General features: G+C 40.5%; 2 protein-coding genes across 3 annotated transcripts; both read left to right on the top strand.

Moving 5' to 3' along the window:
- Positions 1–31: 31 nt before the first annotated feature.
- Positions 32–16017, top strand: xrcc3 (X-ray repair complementing defective repair in Chinese hamster cells 3). 2 transcript variants are annotated; one of them, XM_040125188.1, is made up of 9 exons: positions 32–71; positions 160–211; positions 346–458; positions 1040–1177; positions 1265–1477; positions 2166–2320; positions 11353–11565; positions 13032–13069; positions 14423–16017. In XM_040125188.1, exons 3-9 carry the CDS (start codon positions 404–406, stop codon positions 14643–14645), a joined length of 1035 nt encoding a protein of 344 aa, XP_039981122.1. In that variant the 5' UTR covers positions 32–71; positions 160–211; positions 346–403; the 3' UTR covers positions 14646–16017. The 2 variants fall into 2 exon arrangements, with proteins under 2 accessions (XP_039981122.1, XP_039981121.1); XM_040125187.1 differs by lacking the exons at positions 32–71; positions 160–211 and having other exon boundaries at positions 220–458.
- A 1021-nt stretch (positions 16018–17038) lies between these two features.
- Positions 17039–22796, top strand: serpina10a (serpin peptidase inhibitor, clade A (alpha-1 antiproteinase, antitrypsin), member 10a). Its single transcript, XM_040126177.1, has 6 exons — positions 17039–17149; positions 17865–18164; positions 18268–18561; positions 19031–19304; positions 19593–19740; positions 20163–22796. Exons 2-6 carry the CDS (start codon positions 17879–17881, stop codon positions 20349–20351), a joined length of 1191 nt encoding a protein of 396 aa, XP_039982111.1. The 5' UTR covers positions 17039–17149; positions 17865–17878; the 3' UTR covers positions 20352–22796.
- Positions 22797–22960: the final 164 nt, after the last annotated feature.

Genomic DNA, 22960 nt, shown 5'->3' with positions numbered 1-22960 from the left:
TGCAGTGACGTCACGAGGTCCAGATCTAATGTGGGGAGATTGTTGATCGATGACGAAAAAATAAGCTCTCGGTATATGACGTCCAAACAGTTACATCACATTTCAACTGTTGGTTGTAATATATATGATCAGACTGATTATTTCTCTGTGATGTAACAGATGGACTTGATTTTAGTCTTAAACCGGGACGGTTCACCCCCAGAGAACCCAGGTAAATGGTTCCACCCGGCGGCGCGTGATGACGTGCCGTTTTCGGGCGGGTGTTTGTAGGTGTTGTGACGCCGTGCGGCCAATAAAACAAACAGAGAAAAACACACAAACTGGTTTATTAATTTGGCCATAAAGGTCAGACCCAACTGAAGCAGCCAAGCAGCCAAGGAGACAGCATGTCCTCAGCGGGGAGATGAACTGGGATCAACTTGAGCTCAACCCGAGGATCACAGCAGCCGTGAGGAGAGGTAAGAGCCACTTTACCGGACTCCATTCAGAAAGATCACACTTTTGTTTCATCGTTACTTTTCAATGGGGGACACTCTTCAGAATATAATTTAGCACAAGTTCTGTAGCTATGTTTTAGCAGAACCATCGGCATATACTGTATATTAATTAATTGTATATATGTTAAGAACGTCAAATTTTTCTGAATTCATGATAAATGAATGTTTTGTAATACATTTTTGACTCGAGGCGCTCAGAAATCCTTTAACGTTGTAACTGACGTTGATAAAGTTTTATGGGGGCTGATCGGCAAAGGATATTAAAACTACCAGATTTTGTATAGAGTTTGGTTGGAGCTGCTTTTGTATGCGATAGCCAGTCAGCTTTCGTATCTTAATAGAACCTAACTTAACATCTTGCTTTTAACTATTGGTGGTTGTCTACGAAGAGAGCACTGTAGTACGTAGCTCCCTAAGAAAACCAGACTTAACATGCTTCCTTAAACTGTAGGTACTAGAAGTTAGATCTCCTGTTTGGAGAAGGCAGCTTGTACAACTTATTGTCATTAACACGGTAACAATGCCTTTTCTTTTCACTCCAGCCAAACTGAAGTCTGTCAGGGAGGTTTTATGTGTTTCTGGTCCGGACCTGCAGAGACTAACTGGTTTGTCCTGCTCTGACGTCCAGCAGCTGCTCACCGCCGCCGCCACCACCTGCAGACGACACCCTCCAATCCCAGGTCAGACCAGCAATGATGCAGTCTGACTGGACATGAAAGTGTGATGTCATAGTGTGTAAACCTGTGTATTAACCTGCGTATTTTCAGCCATCCTCCTCCATCGTGGAGAGTGTCGCAGGTTGGAGTCCGGCCTCAGACTCAGTGTGGGCTGCCCTCTACTGGACGAGCTGCTGAGGGGTGGTCTTCCTGTGGGGGGTGTCACTGAGCTCTCTGGTGAGAGTGGAGCGGGAAAGACTCAGCTGGCTCTGCAGCTCTGTCTGTCTGTACAGTACCCCACACAGTACAGAGGACTGAACTCAGGTCAGTGAATACACCATGACGACTCCACCAGGGCCAGAATTTATGCAGCATCTCTGCGGTAGGAAATCAGTTGTAACATCCGCATGTGCCAACTTTTCCACCAGATGTTAAGAAGCTGATAGTTTTATGTTGGCTAATGGGCTTGCTCATGTTAAAATGAGCAGATTTTTTATGGAGTTTGGTTGGAGTTTAAGTAGCTTGTTGTAAAAGCTCCAATGTAAACTGTAGTGACTTAATAGCATCTGAATTAACATCTTTCCTCTAACTACTGGTGGCTGTGTGTATAACAGACAAGACAGATTTTGTACAGTTTTGGTGGGACCTTTCTCTCCTTTTCTGTTGTTGTAGAAGCTCAAATGAGGGCAGTAGTGTTATTACAGAACCTGACCAACATATTCCCTTAAACTACCTGTTTATGTCTGGAAATTCTGTATGCCGGATGATCCTGAGTCCTATAAGTCATAAAATGTTCTAAATGTTGTGCTTTATTTTGATGAAGCTTTACATTGAACGCCGAATGGAAGAAGATAAAAAAAAGCGTTGATGGAGATCTGCAGAGCTTATAGTTGTAGAGATGTTTCAGTCTGGACCAAAGTGTTGGACCAGTGGACAGACAGTCAAGATCTGCCTCCAACAGTAAACAGAGCAGTGTTTAAATCTATGTTTTTGTCTGCCTGTGTTTGTATAGGAGCAGTTTATATTTGCACTGAGGACTCATTTCCGATCAGACGTCTGCAGCAACTGATCAGACAACAGTCCTGTCTGCGCTCTGATGTCCCTCCTTCACTGATCAGCAGCCTCCCATTCAGTGACCATGTTTACATCGAACACGCTGCTGATCTGGTTGGTTCTTACTGCTGACCTCAGACCAGATCAGAGACTGAGGCTGGAGGACTGTTCATAGGCTGAGTGGTTATTCACATTCTCCAGGTTTCTCTGACCTGTCTCTCTTTCTGTCTGACCTGTCTCTCTAAAATTCAAATTCGGAAAAGCTTTGACATAAAAGATCAGAAACCTAAATTGTCAAAGCACTACAGAAAATTATTAACATTGAGGGATGATTAGTAATAACTATACAGTAATATGCAAATATCAACCATCATATCAAATACGACATAGCAAAAGCACTGAATAGCAATTACATGCAATTCAACTCATGGCCATACAGGACAGAGAAGTTGTTCATAATGTGTGGAAGGACTGATTCTAATAGTTTAAAATGGGAGGCTGTGAAACGTTCATACATGTAATCACTCACATTTACTACAGAGCTTCTTTCTCTTAGTGCCTGACAACAGTCAACATATTCTGCGGCTGATACTGCACACTGACTTTTCCCCCACGTAGACAGGGCAGTTTCTGAGGATTGGGGAAATGGATAAACTCAGGATATGTAAGGTTTATTTTTTCAAAGAAAACCTATCAGATCCTGATATTTCTCAGTTTAGTAGGAAGTGAGAGTTCATCTCACCTTCTCTTTTATGACAGCGTGAGCAGAGCTTGGCCTCCCTGGGTAGCCTGTTCTGCCTGTGATGGCCTGTTTCTATGGCCAGGCTGTGTCCACTCAGTCTGTACATGGTCAACGTTTTTCTTAGTTTTCTATCAGTCACAGTGGTCAAGTGCTCTGCCACCATGTAGGGTCAAATTGAATTCTATTTACTTTGTGATTTAGTGGCTTCGTTCCAATATGTGATATAATTGTCTTGTTGTTTTGAGATAATTTGGTTGGATCAGTTTGTTTGGTGTCTGTCCTGAAGCTCTGCCCACACACAGCAGAGGTTCAGGACAGACACCAAACAATCTGATCAGCTGGCAGAGGGGACTCTTATCTTTGTTCAACTCTTGTCACTGAAGGGCCTTGTACTAGTAGGAGTGGGGGGGTCCCCAGATTGGAGGTGTTTCTGAAATTTGATTTGTTGCTATTGATTTTAGTTGAAGGGTATTGGCCAATCTCTGCCCTATGTGTGTTATTGGCTGTGTGTCTGTGAACTTTAAGGTAGTTTTTGCACAATTCTGCATGCAGGGCTTCCAGTGGATGTTTGACCTATTGTGGGAGGTCTTGGACCCCACACGTCACTACCGTATAATATTATTGGGTCTCTAATGGATATAGAATTTTGAACCAGGTCCTAATTGGAATGTCAGTTGGGATTTTTCTTTTGATGGTGCATAAAGCCCTTCTTCCTTTCTCATTCAGCCATGCCAAAATGTCCAGTGGAATAGATATTCAAGCCTAAATATGTGTAATGTTTTGTATGTGAATACTCGGCTGTAAGCCCCCTCTGGAGGGGGGCAGGAGAACCAGGTCATGAGCAAACATCCCACATTTGACCTGTGTCCTCCTGGGGATGTGTATCACTGCAGTTGTTGTCATTAATTGCTCATCTGTCATTCAAATACATTAATTTTATTTCATCATAGGTTTTACCCCCTGTGCCACTCTATAATATTCATTCCAAATACAGTCAAAGGCCTTTTTGAAATCTGCAAAGCATGAATAAATTTTATTTTTATTTTGGTGCACGTGTGTTAACAGGATTGGTGAGGTAAAGATGTGGTCAGATGTGCGATGGTTTGGAATGAGTCCAGTCTGACTTGTATACAGGACATTGTGGTCATTGAAAAATTGAACTATACGGGAATTGATGGCACAGGGCACCACACAGCTAGTGCCACATGATCTCTCTAATTCTGACGGTCAAATTTGTTGCCACTTTTAAATATATGTAGGTATAATGAGAACATTATTCCAACTCTCAGGAAAATATCCCACACTCAGAATTAGATTGAATAATTTTAGAAAAGCCAGGTGGATTTTTTTGTAATTCAGCATTTTGTTCAGTATTCCATCAGGGTAAACTTTTTTTGCTTTTGAGGGTCTTCAATTTTATTTTCAACTTGTTCATAGTCTTATGGAGATCTGGGGGTTTCAGTTGTCTTTGATTATTGATTCCACATTTTGTAGTTTTTCAAGTATTTGTTTGGTTTCTAAGTCAGTTTTTGGTGGTGTTGGCCCAAATAAGGTCTGAAAATGTTCAGTCCATATTTCTCCATCCTGTAAGACCAGCTCCTCAGGCTCAGACTGACACAGTCCCCTAGTCCCAGAAGGAGTTAGACTCTACACTCTTTAATTAGTGTAACTGTTTCTGAGTATAATTTATCTTTTTGGTTCTAATTGTATTTTAATATTTAAGTGTTTCACAGTACTGAAGGCATATATGATTGATTGTCATATTGTTTGTTTTTCAGGTAAGATAATTTTATAACTTGTTTTTCCAGGTTTTGACAGTCTTTGGCAAACCACTGGTTCTTTTTAGTTGATTTTCTTTTGTATGCACATAGTTTGAATTTAGCTTTATTTGCTGTTCTCTTGAAGATATAATTAATATTTTGGACAGCCTTACATATGCGTTCAGTAGTAGGAGGGTATGGGTACTGTATTAATTTAATCTCTTCACTGTTGCTTGTTCTCTCTCTCAAATTCAAATGTGCTTTATTGGCATGAAAGTTTCAAGAAACAATGTTGCCAAAGCATCAAAATATAATTTAGCCAAGTACACAATAACAGAACAAAAAAAAGAACAACAAAACACCAGCATCAATTATACATATATATTAATTATATATATTTACAGCATGCATTTGTGTGTGTCTAGGTCATTCCCTCTCCCTTGGGTTGTGGCATTTTGATAGATCCCTAACCCTATACTGGGCAGAGATATGCCCCATCTCCTTCTCCTAGGAGTTTTTAATTTTAAGATATTTAGCTCATTGAAATGTGGAATTACAGAGATGAACTGATTAACGTAAATGTACGCTATTTCACTGAATGAATTATACTTTGGGAGGAAGTTAGCCTCTGTCTCAACCTCACCTGTCGAACAGTGACCACATGTTTTGTTTTCTTTTGGTCGCCCCCCAACATCAGTTCACTTTCAGTTCAGTGTCCTTTTATTGGCATGAATGTCAGGTGAACAATATCACCAAAGCGTCAAGGATAATACAAATCAATGTTGAGATGCGGAAACAAAAAAAGAATATTATAAGTAAAATTAAATAATTAAATGGATAAAAATAACCAAAAAAATGGCAAAAAAAAACAGTAAACATATTCAGCATGTGTTTTGCATGTGTGTCTCCATGTGTATAATAGGTAGGGGTGTATGAAAATATTGATACACTTGAGTATTGTGATATTATTTTGTGATACTTTATCTGTGGTCAAAAACACAATCAATTTTTAATTAATCGTTTACATGCAAAGATTGGTGGCAGACAGTCGTTCATTTTGTGTTGTGTTTAAACCCCCAATGATATATAGCAGTGTTGTAATCTAGCTTCAGCCATTTGACTCTTCCACTCCAACGTCGTAATTAATTGAGACAGGAAGTAGGGTAAGGGCGCTCCACTAACGTTAGCATTAGCAAACCTAGCTGACTAGTAGTGTTACCACTGATGGCTGAATCCGGAAGAGTTAGACCAGCTCCTGCAGCGTACAGAGTTTAAATGTAGGTTCATTTTAGCTTCCTCAATAAAGAAGGCACTAAGGAGATCACAAGGAGCCATGCAGTTTGCAAAATGTGCCATGCCAAAGTTAAATACTCGGGGAACACAGCGAATCTGAGAGCACAGCTAACAGAACAACAAACGGCTAACATTAAACAAGTGGATTTCTCTAAACTCACTCTGGAACAACAAGTTCACACACTGAGGTTACCAACAACCTCAACTCGTGCAACCAAAACAACTCAGTCAATACTTTATTTCATTTGCAAAGATATGCACCCTCTCAGTGTTGTAAAGAATGAAGGCTTCTGTAATATGCTGAATACAACGGAGCCTCGTTACACCATACCCTCCCTTCAACACATCACTGAAATTGCTGTGCTGATGTTGTACAAGGAGGTAAAAACGAGGGTGCTTTGCGCTTTGACATCTTCAGCGCATCACATAACGGATGAGTGGAAGCTGGACTCGTACGTGTTACAAAGAAGAGTGACACATGACACCCACACAGGAGAGAACATTGCACGATTACTAAAGGAGGCTGTTACTGAATGGAGATTAGAAGTGAAAGATCCCGTCATTATAACACAGCTGGACTTGCAGACATGACCTACGTACAGATGTTTTGCACACAGCCAGAATCTCACCTCACAGAAATCACTGAAATTGCAAACAGTGGAGCAACTACTCAGCAGGATCAGACATATTACATCTTTTTTCAGATGCAGCACCATAGCCAGCCACCAGCTAAAACACAAACAAGAGCTGCTCCAGCTACCAAAATACATGTGGACATTGTTACGAGGTGGAACAGCTATTATGATATGATAGAATGATTTTAGAACAACAAACAGCCGTCGATGCAGCACTCCCTTCAACAGAGGTCAAAAAGAGTGAAATAGATATCGTCACCCTGGGCGAGGCTGACATCACATGTGCCAAGGAAGTGCTCAAGGCAGTGAAGCCAGTGAAGGATGCCACCTTGGTAATGTCAGGGGAGAGTATGCCCACTCTCTATCATTGCACCACTTTATGCCAAGCTTGTCACAGGCTCAGAAGAAAACCTGGATGACACACAGCCAATGAGACCTACTCCAAAATATGGTGGCTGCCATGAAGAAGCAAAAGAATGTAAGTAAAGAAATTAATAATTTAGGTTATTTGTTCTTATTACGTACATTAAAGGTTATAAGTGAGTAAATACAAATGAAAGATATTGTTGACCATTTAGTTATAAAAGTCAGACTTGGATAATTATGTACAAAAATAGAAATGTGTAATAGGATAAATTTTGAATCAAATTGTATTAGTTAATGTAATTTTACTGTAAAATTATACTAGTTTGATTTGACGCTTTGATATTTTTCAGCAGCAAGAGGAGGTAGACACTGCAGTGAAGGAGACTGACCAGTCAGAGGAAGTTGATCACCCACCTAACTACGAGGATGGCCCTGCCCCCATCCCAAAGTCACCCACGAAGAGACCAAGGAGCTCATGTGCACTGGCTCATTTGCTTTGAGCTATGTTTGCCTCTGGCAAAGACAATTCTGCAACAAAATCTGCACAAAATGCCTGCTGCAGCTGAGATTAAGAGGTTTAGAGAAAAAAACCTCTTTGCCGCTCCCCGAAGATTCTCTCAGTTGGTGGACCGAACATGAGTACCCCCAATTATCCAGATTAGCAAAGTGGTTCCTGTGCATTCTTGGCACAAGTGTCTCTGATGAGAGAGTTTTCTCCGCTGTAGGAGCCATTGTTACGGACAGAGAGGTGTCAAGAAAAGTGGGGCTGCTAATCAGCTCGTCTTCCCACACAAAAACCTTGAAACAAAAAAATAAGTACTGGCATACATACACTGTAATAACGTGAAATCTAAGTTACTAGGGAAGAAAAATGTTAACAGTCTGCATTTATTTTTATACATTTGTCTAATGTTTTCTTTAGGAACCCTGCAAGAAATTTTATTTTTCATTGATATTGGTAGACGTAATTCTTTTGTTCAGATTGCGAAGTGTTATGATGTTGGATGTTACAGGGACTATGCATTTTATTTTATTAACTACTTATGATTGAGAAATTAAAAATTGACATACTTACTACAACAGAATGTGAACTTTTAAAGCTGGATCCTGTCTGAAGACCTCAGCAATCACAACCCTGAGTTATTACTGGCTGGTTGCTCTCACAGCAGTAATTATGAAGTCAAGGCCTGCATCCCGTCTGATCTCAACCAACACCAGTTTGCCTACAGGACCAACAGATCCACAGATGACACAATCTCACCAGCACTTCACACAGTCCTCACTCACCTAGAAAGCTGGATGCTGCTTGTGGACCTCAGCTTGGCATTTAACCCCATCAACCTGAGCAAATTGGTCAACAAACTGCAGACTCTAGTTTAGGAACCCCTCTTTCTGGGGATCAAGGACTTCTTAACCAGCAGACCCCCAGTTTATCAAGTCCTCAGTCCACTCTATTAGCTCTTCACTCATGACTGCACTCCCACCCGAAGCTGTGACAACACAACCATAGTGGATAGGATAACCAACAATAATGAAACAGCCTAAAGAGAGGAGGTCCAGACACTATCTGCATGGTGTAAGGACAACGTCCTGAACCTCAACACAAAAAAACAAAACCAAAAGAAATTATCCTCGACTTCAGGAAAAACAAAACACCCCACAGTGGATTGTGCATCAACAGAGAGGAGATGGAGCGAGTGGCCAGTTTCAAGTTCCTATGTATTCACGTATCGGAGGACCTGGCAAGGAGTCTAGCTGCGCCTCTTTTCTGACGACCATGAGGCGCAACAGACTCCCAAAAAATGACGATAAACTCCTACCGCTGCTTGATAGAGAGCATGCTGATGTACTGCTGTACAGTCTGTGTCTGATACAGCTGTATCCATGTTCGGCACGCTCAACTTAATTGCAATACACATTCATTTCTTGTTGCTTTTGAAAAGGTCTGTCTCAGCTAAATGTGGTCATTGTCAAACCTCTGCTGGCGATTAAAATGCACAGTATATAATGTTAGAAGATCGTTTTGGGCTGAATAAAATCTGTTGGGCAGTAGTTAGCTGTCTAGTACTTAGCTTGCTTTGTGTTCAAAGAGGTTCAAAATATTCTCTTTGCAAATGTATTTAAATGGTAACGAACAACCTATTATAAACACTGAATGACTGTATAACGCAACACCACCACTAAGTTCTACAAAATTACAGGGTAAAATCAACGGTTTTCTGGCGCAGTCCTGAACATAATGAGGGTAGGATTTATTTCAGGGCTGTTTTACAAGGTTTCTTTTTGATTGTGTAGGGTTTTTTTTTTCCTTTTTTTTTCTCTCCCCTCTGGTCACTTTCTGATTGAGTCATATTGCAAGAGTTAGATTGCATTGGATTTGCTGTTGTTGCATTTTTCCAGACTTAATTGTTAAAATCAGCTGGACTAAATCATTTTTGAAAGCTGTTTGCTGAAGTTTGACTAAAATGCTCGTTCTTAGTCTTGACTAAAACCAGACTAAAGTGTTTTTGTTTTTTTTTCTTCGACTTAGACAAGTCTAAAATGTCCAGAGTTTGTCAACTAAAATTAACTAAAACTAAAAAGGGTGAGGTTGACTAAATATGAACACTTAACAACCATGGACTTTTTATCTCGGGACTAAGACTAAATCTAAAAATACCTGACAGAATTAACACTACATCAATTCCCCTGACCTGAAGTGCAGTGTGTAAAGTGCCTTAACAATGTTTCAATGTTTAAAGCATTTTTATTTGACCTAGTATTTATAATATATTATATTTTTATACATTTGTTTTTTATGCTTCTATGTGGAGTGGACTGCTGACGAACTAAGATTTGTTGTGTTTTGATATGCAATGACATATAGTATTTATTTTTCCATCTGTCCATCCAGCCATCCCTCCATCCATTGGTGCAGGTCATTTGTTCCAGTATGGATGATGATGTTGTCATGGTCACCCAGGTGGTCATGACAGAGGAGTTGGAGGTCTTTGTCAGTGTGAGGACCCCAGAACTTCCCCATTCTGTGATGAGGGAACAGTTTTCTGTGCTCCAAGACTTTGCCAATGAGGATTGCATTTTTAGGGACATGGTGATGGAGTGGTCCCTGTTCCTCTGTGACTGGTTCTACTCCGGTTGGGGAAAAGGGCTTTGCGTAAGGCTGGAGGGGCCATGTTGTCCTGTTGAGGGCTGGCCTGTTCTGCTGCCTGGCTGTTGGGCAAGTCTGTGGAGGACTGGGGAGGCTGGGCTGTGGCACTGCCTGGCTGCTGGGGCAGCAGTATTGGTTTCTTCTTTAAACAGTTCCATTTCATATTTCAGCTGCTGAATTGTGTAAGACTTTGACAGTTTCTCTTCAAATTCTATTATATCCACTTCTAGGAGGGAGAGAGACTTCTGAATGGACTGCACTAACACCAGTGTCCTGAGTGTGTGAGGGCTGTTGAAGCCGGCTGGTGGTGGAGTGCTGGAGGCTGTGTTGCCATGGGAGGTTGGAGCAGTAGTGCTGAGTTATGAGAGTTTTCAGTGTGCTGGAGTCTCTTTCAAACTCTTTCAGTTTTGCCTGAGACCCTTGAACCCTCACTGCGCCTGTGTTATAGAAATTGATGTTGAATTTTGTCTGTATATATCCATTAGATGTATTCTTTGCCAGTCATTTTAAGTCATTATATTGCTCACCGAGAGTGGAATGCCAAGCTTGTGGGTGCTCCCTTTTTTAAAAAACAAACAACAACAAAAAAACCAACAGCAAATCTGTCATTACTGCTCTGTCACCTTACCTTTTAAAGTCTGCTTTGGGTGTCTCAGGGTGGTCTCTGAGCAGCTTGCTTCTGTATTTCTTCCTCTGTGCTTCACTGGTCATGTCCTTCAGGTAGTGGATCACCAGATTATGTACATTCCATCCATCTAGTTGCAGTTGTTTTGAGTCTTTTTTTTTTCCAACTGAGAAAAATTACTGCTGTGTTCTCCAATTTCTTTATATTTCAGAGCTAAGCTCTTTAAGCTATGTTTTTTACATGGATGTACTAGAAGTCCAGTTTTTCTTTAAAAAAAAAAAAAAATTGTTTCTGACCTTCAGTAAGGTTCTGTAGTTAATCCTTAGCATTCATATTTCTTTCCTTTTCGTATCCCTGTTGTTGCTTTCCTCCTTTGCTGTCATTTTTAGTACTTTTGTCCTGGTCTAAGTCTGAGATTCCATCGCAGTTGGTAGATGACAGTTGACAGTTGGTGATAGCTTGCTAGGTAGCTACCTTCTTCCAAAGTTGTTTACTGGTGTCTCAGATTGACTTGAAACTTGCCCCTTTTGTTCCCAAATTCTTTCTCTCTCTCCCTGACCTGTGTCTCTCTCCTCAGGACTCTCTCCAGGTGTGTCTGTCCCGGCGTATTCCCCTCCTGCTGGCCCGTGGTCTGGTCCGCCTCCTGGTTGTGGACTCAGTGGCGGCTCTGTTCAGGTCTGAGTTCCAGTCTGAAGATTGGCTGGAAAGGAACAAACAGCTGCTCACCTTCTCCTCCGCGCTGCACCACCTGAGCCAGGAGTTCACCACACCTGTCCTCTGTATCAACCAGGTAACACCCACACCTGTCCTCTGACATCATGGCAGACCTGTTTTTTTTTTTGATGTTCTTGGGATCAGAACCTGAACCTGTCAGCAGGAGGGTTGCACTTGGTGGACTCCTCATCTGGGCTGGTAGCCCACAGGACTACTTGAACTTGAAGTTTCGACCCTTGTCATTGTGTAGCTCCTCTGGTGCACAAGAGCCAGGTATTCAGCAGTGGTGGTGGATTAGAATAGGCCCCAGGATGTGTGCATCCATGCGCTTCATGTGGACCCCCACGTCTTATGTTACAGTGGAGGTTAGCGTGCCAAGCAGTGCAGGGCTAAAACCGGCAGGAACCATGCCCTGGCAACACTCCAACTAGTAGAATAACTACCACAGCTGCTGTGAGGTCTTGATATGCCCCCAGTCCCCTGATTCCACCGAGTCAGGGGCACAGCTAGAGGACCAGGGGGTGTAGCTGGTGAGAAGCTGGGACCATGCTCGTCTCGGGGCGCCTGCCAGAGACAAGGGAGGAGGGTGTCCATGATATTATAACCAGACCCCTGGGAGTAGAGAACCTTTGTCTCTGAATCCAGTGCTGATGCAGTTGCCCATGCTAGTCATGGCCTACCACACCCAGGCCTGGACCTGGGAGAGGACAGGGTCTTGCCTCCGGTCCCTGGAAAGCTGTTGATTCTCCAAGAAGCGGTCGTGCTGTTTGTACTTCTGTCCATTGGTACCGTTGTCGTCTGCCACCACTGGGGTCGGCATCTCCCGGTCCTCATCACATCGGCAGTAACTGTATTCCTCTCCCTCGCAGTACCCACCAGGACATACCCCCACATTGGTTTTGAGGCGGTTGGCTCTGTGGTGAATCTCATAGAAAAAGCCTACAGAATCTCTAACCCCCCAGAATCTGCAGGGCCAAATGCCCCTCTGGCTCATAACAGTTGTTTAACAAGCTGAGTGAAGCGTGGTCAGTACTGGAGGAACCAGGCGAGAAAATCTCAGCAGGTTACACAGTAGTTTCTCTCTGTTCAGCTGATGGGGCAGCTGCTCACCATACTCCCCTCCTGGGACAGAACCACGCTGACACAGGGGGGTTTGCTAATGAGCCCCCAGTTTGTCAGAAGCTCCCCAAAAGCAGTGGGGAAAAAAATTGAACCACCCATGAATAAAGTTTAAATAAATTGAATTTATGGTGAACTTAAAATCCATGGATGTATTAAGAGAGATGATACAGCACCTCAACTCAGCCGGTGGTCTCTTGCGGTACTGCAACTACTGTTTTATTTTTGTAAAACTTTCATAGAGCCTAGAAAAGTTTTTTATTTTCATGTCATCACAATGTAAAGTCCAGGGGCCGCCCTATTGAGCATGTGCAGTTCACCACTAAAGATTAGCAAAAATAAATCTAATTCTCTACACTTTAGTGATTGATTAATTTGATTATCACAGATCAATAATCAATAACATGTATCTGTGTGTTTCAGGTCACAGATGTTTTCAACAGATCGGATGACAGTTTGGGGTAAAAGCTTCATTTATGCTTATTTATAACAAATGGTACCATTTTGCTTCGTCCCTCCCTTCCTACTCTTTTTCTTAATTCCCTCGTTCCTTCCTTCATGTCTCCTCGCTTCCTCAGGGCTATGGATGTTTCTGTCTCATCTTTATTTCATTTGATAAATATGTTCTATAATCATACTGACAGGGGCAGAGTTGGCAGCCAACCTAGCTAGAATCAAACCTAGTAAAGCACCTGGACCTGATGATTTAAGGGGTAGGGGGGGTTGACCAGCATTCAATCCAAATGTATGGAGAGAGTTATAGTCAATTAACTTTCAAAATCTCTCAGTGAATGGTTTGACCCACTTCAGTTTGCATATAAGAGAGGCCGAGGTACTGGAAACACAACATTGACACTAATGAATATTATTAAACATCTACAGCAGTCTAAGAGTTATGCCAGACTCTTATTTATAGAATTTAGTTCAGCTACACTGCTTGTATAGAATCAGGAAATTGGATTCATATTTATATAAGCACAAATATTTTAGAGACTGTTTACAGAAGCCTTATTGAAATATTTGTACATGGTATAGGCACCTGGCGACTAAGAAAAAAAAACAGACTGTCCAGAATTACAAACACGGCCCGTCAAATGATTGGGAAAGGGCAGAATCAACTTAGATTTATATATAAACTGCAGGTAAAACAAAAGCCTGGCATATCGTGTCTGATCCTGTTCATCCCCTTTTTAAAGAATTTTAAATAAACTGCCCTTAGGAAGATGCTATAGAGCCCCTGCAGCAACCAAAAACATTTACAATAAGTCTTTCGTACCAAATGCATTAACTGTGCTAAATTCATCAACAGCATTCACACTGGTACCATGTTCATTATTGTTGTCTGTACTTTGCATGTTATTTATTATTGTATGTATTGTGATTTAATACATACACAATATAATGTTTTTAACCAACCTGTGAAACTGAAGGCAAATTTCCACATTTGTGGACAGTAAATATTTATTATTATTATTATTATTATTATTATTATTATTATTATTATTATTATTATTATTATTATTATTATTATTATTATTGATATGATGTTATTTTTACATTTTCCAAATAAACTGAGGAGACCGGGGACAAACTGAACTTCACTCTGATTTTAATCAAAAGAGAATAAAATGTATTTATGGATCAGTTTTGAAACCAGAGTCTGTTAACATTTTACTTAAAACATATTCTGTGAAGTAAAGACAGAAGACAAGCGGTAGATTTATTTAGACAATTAACATTTTCAAAACAATCATACAGAAATATTTCTTTTCAGATTTATGTTTTTCATCAGATTTATTCTCTGTCTGTCTCAGTCCTCTGTCCTCAAACATGTCACCTGCTCTGGGGTTGGCCTGGGCCAATCAGGTGATGGTCCGGCTGATCATGCAGCGTCTCCAGAAGACGGTTGCCCGTGGCAACCAGAGCAGCACCCTCCGCAGGCTAGAGGTGGCGTTCGCTCCTCACCTGGCCCGAGACGGACGAGACGCCGCTGTCTGGAAGGAGGGGGTCCGAGCAGTCACCAGCTCTGACAAATAAACTATATTTTAGAAATATATACAACACTCCCAATGAAATATATGTAAATATATATAAAACATAAATGTCAATAAAATGATATAAAGACATTAAAGTATAAATAAATCACATAATGTCATCGTTTGTATTTTAATCTACACTTTACTGCCAAAAGTGTATGGACAGTGTACTGTGCTGTCTCAATAGCTAAACTCTCAAACATAAAATGGCAGTTTTCCCAATGGAAGTTCTGCATTTGGCTTTTTCACAACAAATCACACTATTTACCAGCTGAACCATATGCATTAATTTATTGTATATGGCCACAAGTATGTTGACATTTGGTCAAGATGTATGGAGATTCTATTGCGCTGCCTCACTGCGCAGTTAAACGAGGGTTAAAACATCAGATCTTTCAGTGGAAGTTCTGAATTCAGTTTTTGGATTTTTTTGGTTTTTTAAAAGTACATGAAGTGAACTGAGAACAGACTGATGATACACACGCATTTTATTGATACACTTCAAAATTACACTAACACTCTCCATTCTTATAATTAACTGTAATATATTTAGGGAGTTTTAATGGATTGTCTGGATGCGGATCAAAATCCAGCATTTCAGCCGTCCAGGAATTTTTATCTTAACTGTGACATTAAGGACCTTTACATGTTTAAATTATGGGATGGTCTTTATGTTATTGTGTCAATTTCAAAAGGTTTTATAAGACCAAACACGAGATCCTTTCATTTGTCTTTTAATATGTCAAGCTAAAAACAAACCCTTAAATCTGAAAAGTGCTTATGAACCAGTGAAGTAGATTTGGAGATTTCATGACATTAACTGTAAATATTTTGTGAATACATTAACGATCAATTTAAGGTGATATTACGGTTTATAAAGAATATTCAGGAGCTCAAAACTAAACCTTTTTAAAAAAACATGTCTAGAGCTGTTAATTGTCAGATTAAGTAGATTTTATAATAATGTCTGTTGTCATGGATTGATTTTTTTGTTGTTTTTGTGATAAAATTCTTAAAATTCAAACCCAGCTGATCTGTTATTTTAATGTGCTGTTTATATTTACTGTCTGAGGTCACAGTGAAGCCCATAGACCTTTGTTCTACTGTACTCTACTGTTCTCTAATCTAATCCCTCCTGTCAGTGTTTGTCTTCACATAACATCATGACTTCGGGTTTCTGTCAGTGCGCCTGCGCCGTTTAACTGCAGTAAAGCAGAGTCGAGTACAACAGAAAGGAACCGGACGTTGCTTTGTTTCTTTCAGAATAAAAGCGTGAAAGAAAAGCTCAGTGCAGAGCTCAGACCAATTCAACTAACTGTAAAACAAACGCTGAAAGTCCCCTTCATACTGTTTTGTATTTACAATTGTAATAAAACAGACAAAATAAAGTCTCTTCTCAGATATTGTTTTTCTTTTCGAAATAGTATTTTTTTTATAATTACTCTTATTCTCCACCTGTCAAGTCTAATTTTAATCTAATAATAATCTTAAATCAGCGTAGTTTTATCAGAGAATGACATTCAACTATTGTCATTTCCACAGTCCAATAATGTTTGTCACTTTGCATTCATGTGTCCATCCCGGGTTGTGCATACGAGGAATAGAAATCCTTGGAGATCATATCTAGTATATGTAGTTATATTTATTATATATTTACATTTTGTTGCTGCATCATTAGACATTTGTACAATAGATTCATTAAGAACAAAGTGTCTGAGGCTAAATTCTTTATGATATTCACTTCTAATGATGATAAACTATGTTGTGATGCAAGTCTGTAACTATCAATTCATTTACCACTTGCCAGTTGTTTTCTTGATTAATCATTTTGTCTGAATGTCACACAACAGTGTCCATCCCAGTTTCCCAAAGTCCTTCATCTTCTGATGACGACCATGAGATGTGGATGAAACCTTTAGACAACCAGGTAAGTGTGAGGAGCTTTTTTCTTTTTTTTTTTCTTGTCCAACAGATTCAGTTTACCTACAGAAGGGCTGAAAAACGTCTCATAATTACCTCACTGGCTGAAACTGGGGAAGTTTTGCTTAAAAAATTGATTATTAAAATAGTTGTCATTTTTTTGTAAATAAACAAACTGATTAATGAACTTAGTAATTAAATGTTTATGTTGTAATGTGATGTGACCTCTGTCTTTTTGTCTAATTGTTGCTGTTTTTATTCACGTTTATTGTTATTGTTAATTTTTTACAGGCCTGCTGAAATCCTGAAACATGAGATTTTATTTTATTGTGTAAAGTTAAAAAGCAGAAACTAATAAATAAATCATCTTTCGGAGCCTTAGAAAAGTTTCTGTCGTCTACGTTTCTTCCTCGAGCTGCGGCTGCGCGGAGACAGGACTTTTCTTTTGAAAAGAGGAGACCGGAAGTTATGCTTCCCGCGGCGATTGGGGCTCGTGCTTGACGGTGATGCGCAGCTCGTGAAGCTTCAGACCAGAAAACGTCTGTTCAAATATCAAAGACCGAAGATTAGCGGAAGAAACTGAAGGTCAGAGTGATGGCGATTGTTTGATTGATTGTATGTTTGTTTGATTGATTGATTACATCAGCAGACCGACAGGCTGCAGATCACCCACTGTTTATCAATAGATTACCTCATCAATACATCGCTGATACGTAGCGATCACATAAAAAGGATGTTGTTACTGCGTTACAGACGGCAGTAGAGAGCTGATCAATAGGTAATATCTCGTTTTGATCCGGACTGATCAAGAATGTTCTCAGCATCTAAACATGAAAAAAAAAAAATTCAAATTAAAAGCCCATTTACACACACACACACACACACACACACACACACAAACAAACAATTTTTAAATAAACAACTTACATCTGAAAAAAATAAAACAGACGGGGTGTGACGTCATTAGATAACGGAGGGCGTGGACCGGAAGTCTGTTCACTGCTTTGAGCTGATCGAGCATGTTATTGATCAGTGAATCAGTCTCAGTTATAAAACCTGGATTCTGATTCAGACGGACAGATCCAAGGACAGGAAGGGGTTAAGGGGCTTTAGGGACTGTAGAGGTTGAGCTGGAGCTTTAATTCGTGAGAGGAATGTGAGTGTTTGGGTGGAAACCACACCCATCTAGTGCCCGTCTGCACCCCCCATTTTGACGTTTAATAATCAGACTTAATTTCTGTTGTTATAAATCCTGTTAGCGTGACAGATCAGATCAGTCTGTTACCATCTCCTCCAACAGGGGGCACTGTGAACATGAATCCCTCCGTCCCCCTCCCATTGGTCCTCCTCCTCCTCCTCCTGAGTCCGGTCTCCTCTCAGACCGTCAACCCCTCTGTGGAGGATTTGACCAATAGGAACTCAGACTTCGCCACCCGATTGTACCGAGCCGTCGCCAGCCGGACCGACGATAACATCTTCCTGTCTCCGTTCACGCTATCCACCGGACTGATGGCGCTGCTCAGTGCCACCAATGGTCCGACCCAGGACCAACTGCTTCAAGGACTCACTTTGACCGGACTGGACCCAAAGACTCTCCCAGGTAGGTCCAGGGTCTGAGGTGGGGTCAGGATTCAGGGGTTAGTGGTGGGCGCAGTGTTTTGGTGTTAAACTGTGAGGTTACAGTCTGTCCTTGCTGCTCTCAGATCTATTTCAGACTCTGAGGACCGTCGTCCTGCAGGGGGGTGAAGCCATGAACCTGCGGCAGGGCGTGGCCATCCTCCCTGCTCAGAGCTTCCAGGTGTCCTCATCTTACTTGGACCTGGTTCAGACGAAGTTCGGGGGAAACGCTCAGAGTCTGGCCTACACGGCACCGCAGGAAGCTGTCGACACCATCAACCGCTGGGCCCGGGAGCAGACCGGAGACCAAGTCCAGGAGCTAGTGACCAACCTGGACCCTCAGACCCAGCTGCTGCTCGCCACCACCGCCTCGTACCAGTGTATATATCACGTGTTACCTGTCAGAGGGCAGAGTTACAGGTGATGGGGCGGGGGTATCAGTGAGAGGGCAGGCCTGAATCTCTACTGAGACCAGAACCAGATGAGTTTCATCCTCAGTTAGATGGGTTTGAGAAAAACTATATTTAATAAAATTAGTTAGATAGACATCATACTTCAATAAATTTCACGATTCAAAGCTTTATTTATCACATACTCAATCATACTCAGTACAATGTGCTGCTAAATGCTGAGTCACCATGACTGTCATCATCTAACTGGTACCACTCCACCGTCAGCACCAACTCTGCCTCCTTCATTACTCAAGAGGTGACGTTTCATATCCCTGTGGTTGCCTGGTTCAGTCTGTCTTTTAACTCATTCGTTCCTCAGGACGAGGATTTCTCTTTTTCTTATTTGATATAAATACTGTTTTTTCTGTCTGTATAAATCAAGTTTTCTGTCTTTCAGCCTTGTTCAGTCCGTCCTTCAACTCGTCCCTGTCCCAAGATGAACGTTTCTACGTGGACAAGTATCACGTCGTCATGGTTACCATGATGTTTAGGGCCGATAAGTACTTCCTGGCATACGACCACTCAGTGAAGGTCGGTGTGTTGAAGCTGCCGATGAGGAACGGGATGGCAATGTTAGTCATATTGCCTGATGAAGACGTGGACGTCGCCACCGTTGAAGAAGAAGTGACGGCCGAGAAGATCCAGGCCTGGATCAAACAGCTTAAAAAGACGTGAGATATTGTTTCCTTCCTCTTGTCCTTTGCAGTTTTTTTCCCCCTCACAGCAACATACATAAGAGTCATCTGCATACAGTTTGATATTAAGATGGGAACAGATGGATGGATCATTATTAATATAACAACAAATACAACAGAACAAAATTAAAACCTCTAGGGACACCTCATGGACCTTTCTGATAAAGAAAAATAAATTTGAATAATTTCTGTCGTTGAACAGAGTGTGAAATTTTTTTCAGTTTAACCCTCAGAGATAAAACTGTTGTTTTATTTTGTAAGCAGGAAGTTGGAGGTGCAGCTTCCTCGCTTCCTGTTGGAGCGTTCCTACTCGCTGAAGGACGTCCTGGAGACTCTTAACATCACTCAGGTGTTTCAGGAGGATGCTGACATCACCAACATGGGCGGGGCTAAAGGACCAAGACTCTCACAAGTGAGTGAAGCTCACAAATCAAATTAAAGGTCGTCTGGACTACAAAAATGTTCCAGGTTCAAGACTTTATTGATTTGATTTGTGATCTGGAAAGGTGGAAACTTGAAGCAATTAAAAAAAAAAAAAAAAAAAGCTAAATAATCTGTTAATCTGTTGTCTCCTGTTTGTCTCTGTGCTGCTTTAACCTGTGAATTTTCCCTCTGAGGAAAAAGACTGATGTGATCCTTTAATGTGAAAAAAAAAATTTCTTTGCATTTTTAAAAAAAGATTGAAGCAGGATCCAATGTGTCCCGTTTTTTTATATAAATCTGTTTTTGTATTTTACGTCTTTCTTTTTCTGCGAAAAACTCTGTCCTGTCTTGTCCAGATATAAATGTTATTTACTGTATTTAACTGTGAACTGTTTGTGTTCCTGTTTTCAGGTTTTCCATAAATCTACTATCTCCGTTGATGACCGCAGCGATGACATCGCTGCAGGGGGCAGAGTCAGTGTGTTCGCCACCCTTCCCCCTCGACTGACCATCAACAGACCCTTCATCTTCATCATCTACCAGCAGAACACCGGCAGCCTGCTGTTCATGGGCCGAGTGGTCGACCCCACCAAGAAATAATCACTAGTTTACTTGAAAGGTAACTAAGCCATGCCCACCTGAGTCACACCTATTAATCTTTAAGTTTTAACAGTTGAAAATGATAACATGGCAGGTTTATTATGTTCCAATGTTATTATCAGTGTTTAATACAATAGCAGCTCTTGTGTTTCCCAACCTGAGGGTCAGGATCCCCCAAGGCCTCGCAAAATAAATCTAAACGGTTCTGAGATGATTAACAGGAAAACTGTGAAAGTGTTTATGATGCACAAAGTTACATTTACTTTTTCAGACATTCCTCTGAGCGCTGCTGTTTTATCCACACTAGCCTCAGGTTTCTACAGATGGTATTACCATTCTGACTTTTCCTCTAGCACCGTCAACAGGTCTGTGTTTTAATTTGTTCAATTATTTGGTTTATGACCAAATAGCTGCTTAACTAGTGACATTCCCATCAGCCTCAGCTGAATGCTGTGTTTACTGCTAATTAGCTAACTTTAGCATTGTAACATGCAAATCTAAGGTGGTGAACATGGTAAATATCAGCTGATGTTGGCATTTAGCTTAAAGCACAGCAGTAAACTCATAGTCTGGTTTACTTGAGAATGAATGAGAATTGTATTTTTTTTTCTCTTCAGACATTTGAAAATTAATGAATTAGAATTCAAAGGGATAAAAAATCATTGTATGGTTGTTATAAGTTACAGACATATTCAACCAGTGACGAGAGGTCACAAGTCGACGCTGCTTCATTTTAAAAGGTCAAATACTATAAAGGTTGGGAAATTCTGAGGTGTCATGGAGGGAACAAATCTAATTTGAGTGCACATTTGATCATAACATTCCCTTCAGTCTCTCACCTCGGATGTCTTTGATTTAATACAGCTTGATGTTGGACTCAGAATTATTGATTTACTTTTTCGTGTTAACTTTGTGATAAATCAAACATATTTTATTGTTTCACTGAAAAATTGTGTCTCCTGAGAGCAGGAAATGTTCTGTAATTCTGCCACAAGACTGTACAACTAAAGATTGTTTTTATTACGAAAACATCACACAAAGTTATCCAGTGCATCAAGCTTCAGCTGACTGAATGCACCAAACACTGCACTCTGCAGGGGGGAGGAGATAAAATATAGAATATTTGATGATATAGAATGTAGAATATTTAATGATATTAAATCAGAGTGAACATATTACTTCTTGTACTCCATACCCCCAAATTGCAAGGCGATGTCACCATGTAGGAGTAAAACTACAAACTGTTACTACTACTCCCTGTAGTAATCTATTAGTTCTGGTAGTGTTGATGAGTGCTTGGGGTGAACATGAAGCTTTAAGCCACTGATGAAGTAATCAAAACCAGAGTTACAGATGTAACTAACGCTCTGAGTCCTGGATGACTGACAGGTGTGTTTTGTTGACTTTAACATATTTGAATGATCTGATACAGACTGACAATTAAAACACTAACTGATGACATCCCATCAGCCTCAGCTAGACTTTGTGTTTCAGCTAATTAGCATGTTAGCATGAAAGCAAACTATCATGCCATATGTGCTGTATATAGTTTATGATTGAAAACATACTGTACTTTTGTTGCTTTACTGTTTAAATATACGCACTGTTATAAACATGCGTGACACCTGCAGTATATCATCACTGTAAAATATTAAACGTTAAAATACATCACTTTTTCCAGCGGCGTTTTGTGGCTCTCATGTATTCACAAACATTAAAAACTCACCAACATGACACACGATGTCATGTTGTCATTGACAAACCTCATCAATCACATATTCCCACCCAATCAACAGGCAGAACACCACATCTCTTCTTGTAAAGGTAATCTGATTCCTGAGCAGGAATGGCAGTTTAAACTAAACTAAAAACAATCAATTTCAAAAAACAATACATTTTTATAGAGTTTTTAAAAAGACAGTCGGACCAAAGCTCAGAGAGTGTACATGATGATTTAAAAGCTGACCTCTGCTGATACATTAGTTATCTTTACTGACTGCACCTTTAATCATATACCATAATCAATCAGCATACTGGGTACATTTCTGTCTGATGAATCATGACCTGATGACCCGATGGGATTTCATGCTGACATCATCAGCCATGACCCCATGACACCGGCACAGCTGCAGGTTTCAGAGCTCAGTGCATGCTGGGAAACGCCTGGCTGTGACTGATCTGAGTGCTGGTTGGTTCGGTTTTATTGAAACTCTTCATCTTCTGTTAAACTGTAAATATTACATATTACATTTTATCAGTCTGAAGTTTAATTGTTTTTACACAGTAAATGTTGTGACAGCTTTTATAACAGAACCTCAGTTACCTAATTGTCATATTGACACAAAGCTTGAGATAACAAGTGGCACTAGAGGATTATTAAAATAACATCTGTACAGATGTTTTATCCCTGACAGATTTTAGTCTGACAGATTAATGATGGAAATTAAAGGCTTTTTTTGTTGATTTTTTTCTCCATGTGTGTGAGGATATTTTCATGGTATATTCGTATTTTGAATATCTAATGTTGTGAGTGAGTTTGATGTGAACAGGTCCAGAAAGCACATCTGACAGGCAGGTAGTAGTGATGGCGGTTTTAATTAAGTGTCTTT

This window comes from Xiphias gladius, chromosome 4 (genome assembly GCF_016859285.1).
Source record: "Xiphias gladius isolate SHS-SW01 ecotype Sanya breed wild chromosome 4, ASM1685928v1, whole genome shotgun sequence".
Classification (NCBI taxonomy): Eukaryota; Metazoa; Chordata; class Actinopteri; order Istiophoriformes; family Xiphiidae; genus Xiphias; species Xiphias gladius.
Note: the sequence above shows the minus strand (reverse complement) of the source record. Positions and strands in the feature narration are given on the sequence as shown.